The 6000-nt window shown below is 36.9% G+C and overlaps 1 protein-coding gene across 1 annotated transcript in view; it reads right to left on the reverse strand.

Moving 5' to 3' along the window:
- LOC120517478 (prolyl endopeptidase-like) overlaps positions 1–5721 on the reverse strand; it is a 31926-nt gene extending 26205 nt beyond the window's left edge. The window contains exons 1-3 of the mRNA XM_039739823.1: positions 5527–5721; positions 3710–3784; positions 2460–2593 (exon numbers count right to left, since the gene is read on the reverse strand). Of these exons, the coding sequence (XP_039595757.1) occupies positions 2460–2593; positions 3710–3784; positions 5527–5568 (251 nt within the window). The 5' untranslated portion in view covers positions 5569–5721. The remainder of the gene's footprint in view (positions 1–2459; positions 2594–3709; positions 3785–5526) is intronic.
- Positions 5722–6000: the final 279 nt, after the last annotated feature.

The following is a 6000-nucleotide window of genomic DNA, read 5'->3' on the forward strand; positions in this document are numbered from 1 at the left end:
ATATATACATATACTGTACATATATATATATATATAGTGGCAAAGGCACTATATAGGTGTCGACCTGACACAGACTGACAATGGAGGCATGTGCAGAAATAAATGAAAAGGTTTCGTTTCCGGTAACTTTTGATCATTTCTGCACACCGGCTTGGAGGGATTTTAGCCCATTCCTCCGTACAGAACAGCTTCAACTCTGGGATGTTGGTGGGTTTCCTCACATTAACTGCTCGCTTCAGGTGCTTCCACAACATTTCGATTGGTTTAAGGTCAGGACTATGACTTGGCCATTCCAAAACATTAACTTTATTCTTCTTTAACCATTCTTTGGTAGAACGACTTGTGTGCTTAGGGTCGTTGTCTTGCTGCATGACCCACCTTCTCTTTGGATTCAGTTCATGGACAGATGTCCTGACATTTTCCTTTAGAATTCTCTAAAATAATTCAGTAATTAATTGTTCCATCAATGAAGGCAAGCCGTCCTGGCCCAGATGCAGCAAAACAAGCCCAAACCATGATACTACCACCACCATGTTTCACAGATGGGATAAGGTTCTTATGCTGGAATGCAGTGTTTTCCTTTTTCCAAACATAACGCTTTTCATTTAAACCAAAAAGTTCTATTTTGGTCTCATCCATTCATAAAACATTCTTCCAATAGCCTTCTGGTTTGTCCAGGTGATCTTTAGCAAACTGCAGACGAGCAGCAATGTTTTTTTGGAGAGCAGTGGCTTTCTCCTTGCAACCCTGCCATGCACACCATTGTTGTTCAGTGTTCTCCCGATGGTGGACTCATGAACATGAACATTAGCCAATGTGACAGAGGCATTCAGTTGCTTAGAAGTTACCCTGAGGTCCTTTGTGACTTCGCTGACTATTTCATGCCTTGCTCTTGGAGTGGTCTTTGTTGGTCGACCACTCCTGGGGAGGGTAACAATGGTCTTGAATTTCCTCCATTTGTACAGAATCTGTCTGATTATGGATTGGTGGAGACCAAACTCTTTAGAGATGGTTTTGCAACCTTTTCCAGCCTGATGAGCATCAACAACTCTTTTTCTGAGGTCCTCAGAAATCTCATTTGTTTGTCCCATGATACACTTCCACAAACATGTATTGTGAAGAGCAGACTTTGATAGATCCCTGTTCTTTAAATAACACAGGGTGCCCACTCACACCTGATTGTCATCCCATTGATTGAAAACACCTGACTCGAATTTCACCTTCAAACTGACTGCTAATCCTAGAGGTTCACATACTTTTGCCACTCACAAATATGTAATATTCAATCATTTTCCTCAATAAATAAATAACCAAGTATAATATTTTTGTCTCATGTGTTTAACTGGTTTCTCTTTATCTACTTATAGGACTTGAGTGAAAATCTGATGATGTTTTAGGTCATATTTAGGCAGAAAAATAGAAAATTCTAAAGGGTTCACAAACTTTCAAGCACATATACATATATATATACCCTGTATATGTATATAGGTAGATAGATATATAGATATATACATATATATAGATAGATAGGCACAACTGGATACATATACAGTATATATATATATTTATGTATATAGATAGATAGATAGATAGATAGATAGATAGATAGATAGATAGATAGATAGATAGATAGATAGATAGATAGATAGATGGGATAGAACATTGGGCATCAGCAACCTGAGGCAAAGTCTCAGATGTCACACCACGGTGGCTGGTTTGCTTGCTTGACAGGGTATAGATCAGAGTATCATATCTATGGGTCTGAACTGCAGTCTGATTATTTGGGTGGTCACTGACTGGCTGACTAACCACGAGTGTTACCTGGTAGCTGACAACCCAAATAATCATATTACAATTCAGACCTATGGAGATATATATATATATATATATATATATATATATATATATATATATATATATAGATATATAGATATAGATATATATACTGTAGATATATATATATATATATACAGTATATATATTATATATCGGCACGGTGGCGCAGTGGTAGCACTGCTGCCTCGCAGTTAGGAGACCCGGGTTTGCTTCCTGGGTCCTCCCTGCGTGGAGTTTGCATGTTCTCCCAGTGTCTGCGTGGGTTTCCTCCGGGCGCTCCGGTTTCCTCCCACAATCCAAAGACATGCTGGTTAGGTGGACTGGCAATTCTAAATTGGCCCTATTGTGTGCTTGGTGTGTTTGTGTGTGTCCTGTGGTGGGTTGGCACCCTGCCCAGGATTGGTCCCTGCCTTGTGCCCTGTGTTGGCTGGGATTGGCTCCAGCAGACCCCCGTGACCCTGTGTTCGGATTCAGCAGGTTGGATAATGAATGGATGGATATATATATATATATGTGTATGTGTGTGCATAAATATATATTTATATATATATATATATATGTGTGTGTGTGTATATACTCTATTAAATGACTAAAGAAAATGGATACTTGTTAGCACCACTTACTTGTTTTCTTTCTTGTATGGACAGCTGAATTTAGGATAGTCATACACCTCTGTTAACTTTTGGTGAAATTTCTTGCCAACTGCACATTTTTCCAAGAAGGGCATAGTCATTAGGTTTTGAGCTTCCACAAATGCCTAGATTAAAATAATTACAACAAATGCAATAAATTGAATACTTGTATTTAATAATAGTTTGACCAGATCTTATAAACACATGCAATTTATGTGAATAATAATAACACAGGGCTATGCAGAAACTGTTTTAGGTTTAGGCACACTAAGTTTAGAAAACAACATATTCAACAACACAATCAATGCATTCTACTTGTCACTTTTAAAACAACTTATAGTATATAGGATACTAATAATAGCACTACCAAGCCATAAAATACTGTGTTGTATATACAGTAAATGAATACATGTTTATTTGATGCACAAAAATGTTATTGTTGCAAGAGATCAGTGCAACATTTTCATTTAAACATTATTTATACTTTAAAGTCTATCTGGCTACTATGATGAAAAGGTGCCATTTACTGCTATTATACTGTATGTTATATGATTATCTTGTAGGCACACACATTGTGCAATGCTATTTTATAATTTTAGGAACACAAATATTGGTTAAACTATGGAAGAAGCAAAATCCATCAACACACTATCATCTCCTTCCTGTCTTCTTATTCATGAATGGCAACTGTCGACATCACAATGCAGCACAAGATTATGCTTTCAGCATTCTGAAATACATTTCTATCTAGCAAATATAATTCATTACTGCCTCATCTGTACATATTTAGACTTGATGTGTATTTTTTGAATATGCATTAAACATAATCATGTTTTGGAATTTAGGTGGCTACCACACACTTATGCAAACTGCAAACTCTTTTGCCAGGTAAGGTTTATAGTATCCATTAAGCAAAATTCCCAATCTCAGTTAATAAAATTATTTGAAAAGAATTGCTATTTATCATTATTTCACACATATATTATTTTGGAGGGCAATCAGCACATATTAAATATTTACTGTATGATAAAACACTATAAGAAAAATGAATATGTGGAAGAATATTAATAATATCTGAGCACAGTACTGTTCAAATAGTTTTATATGTGTTTCCCAGCACAAATACATAGTTAACCTATTGATAAAAGTTGTCTCAATCAAGATACAAGTTAGCACTTAACATCTTCTTAGGTGGTGAAGGAGATTAGTACATAATGGAATCTGTAAGTAAAGTTCCTTACTTTTGTCTCTTCACTGTCAGGATCTTCCAGCCATCTATAAGGATCTGAGAGTTTAGTTCCATGATAGTCATCAATCTGTAAATCCAAGGTGAGACAGCACCACTTTTAAAAGAACACTGACCATAACAAAGAACCTACAATGTACCTGCAATGCTGCTGCATCTGCATGATGTTAAAATGTAAGACAGTCAAATACTGCAGTTTAACTACATTTACAATTAACCATGCATTTCCTAATTATGAAAGTGAAAAATACTATATACATTTGTTTAAAATTAGTAGCAACTTACACATGAAATAACATCTTTAGGCTACAAATTTTATAATTCATAGCCCATTCTTATTGTTTTACGAGTATTCTAACATAAATGATATAGTCTTGTTTTTATATATTCACCATTAAACCTACTCACTCAAGTAGTTGGGGGGCAGAATCTATCCAGGCAGAATTGTGAGCAAGGCAGGAACCAGTTCCAGACATGGCTTTCTGTCAAATACTGACTCTGTATTTAGTTGCTTCTATTTTATGGGCTGTCTGCTTGAAGGATTGATACAGCCTATATCATAGGCAGTAATGTGACATACTGTTTATGGCTAAATAAATAAGATTTATTATTATTAAGGCTTTGGACCTCAAATCCAGAGGTTGTGGGTTCAAACCCTACTACTGACACTGTGTGACCCAGTCACTTTACCTGCCTGTGCTCCAACTGGGAAACCAAAAAGAAATGTAACCAATTGCTTCACAAATGTTATAAGTTGCCCTGGTCAAATGTGACATAATAATAAGGAGATGCCCCATTAATCATTGCCTGTTTTGCATTGCATATTCGTATTATCATATCTGATACTAAATGTATCTAACAAAAATTTTAAGTACAACTGAAAACGTCTAAAACTCTTGTTAGTGTCTGGCCATTTTTGAAACAATAAAAGCATCTTTTCTTGGAATATGTTTATGTAGCACAACACAGGACAATAAATAACAAGTGTACATGTAATACAATTCATGATAAATAAAAGTTCCAAGACAGGCTCAAAATGGATGAGAACTATGTGTTGTCAAACTGAGTAAGCAGTATCTGAATCACGTTAACTATTTAAGCTTCCCTTAAATATCACTTACTCTTCTGGCACACTCATTCATTCACTTTGTTAAGCATGTTGTGACACCAAAGAGTGGAGAGCAGAAAACCATCTGGTACACAGAGTAAGCCCATTAAAGTGTATATCTTTTGCCTCTACAAAATACTGCAACCTGTTGACAGCTTATGGTTGGACTTTTGTGAGATTTCACATCACTGGAGAAAGCCACTCAACATCACAAGAACAACTGACAGACTTCAAATAGCATGGGAACTTTGGCATATGTATGGCAAGAAATTAGAATGGCAAATAAATTCAAGAAATTTGCATTGACAATTTATGGCATCTATCCCTAACTCAGCTGTGTAAATCTTTGCCTTTATACTTTAATCAAGCTTCATATTTCCATCTATTTTTAGCATAAACTCAGACAGTTCCTTACCGAAATGTAAATTCTACACATCGCTCTAACATTTGTTAAAAAAATTAAATCGGAGTAAACAAGCTACGTTTTCTTTTTTTATCAAATGACCGTGACATTAGCTAAATGACGTCCCGTGCACAGTACGCGTTGTATTTTCGTTTGTCATTCATCTTTTCAAGTGCCTGCCAGATTTCCCCCAGCGTGCCCTATATCCGCGGCCTTCGCAATTCTTTACTTCGTATCATTGAATCCAGATCGATTTTTCAGAAACGGTAAAGAAGATAGTATCGCAATCCCATTAACTTACTCTGCTCTCCTCTCTCCGGGCATCGGGGTATTTGAAATGCATAGTTTCACGATCTAAAAAGAGAGTGGAATCACAGAAGAGCGGGCCAAACCTTCACAGAGACACAAACTAAAAACTCAAACCGAAAGTGAAATTTTGCAGCACCGTGGCACACCCTCAGTTTCGATGTCCCAGGACCGGCTCGAGTAAGTGAGCAAGTAAGTCATTTGCGCACGCGCACAAGGAGGTACACCACGCGGCACACCCTCCAGAAACTCTTTTGGCGATGTTGCCAGAGAAGAGCGCCACGCGGCTGCAAATGGACTCTGTACAGTTGCGTTTAGGCGTTTCGTTTCGTTAACGTGACATTTGTGCGCTGTGAGCTATAAGTATTCTCCACTGCCCCATTATTTTGCTTGTGTGATTCACAAATTGGTCCAAACCGTAAACTTAAAATTTGCAGAAGAACAACAGAACCAGCCAAAACTAGTAAGT

This window comes from Polypterus senegalus, chromosome 17 (genome assembly GCF_016835505.1).
Source record: "Polypterus senegalus isolate Bchr_013 chromosome 17, ASM1683550v1, whole genome shotgun sequence".
Taxonomy (NCBI): Eukaryota; Metazoa; Chordata; class Cladistia; order Polypteriformes; family Polypteridae; genus Polypterus; species Polypterus senegalus.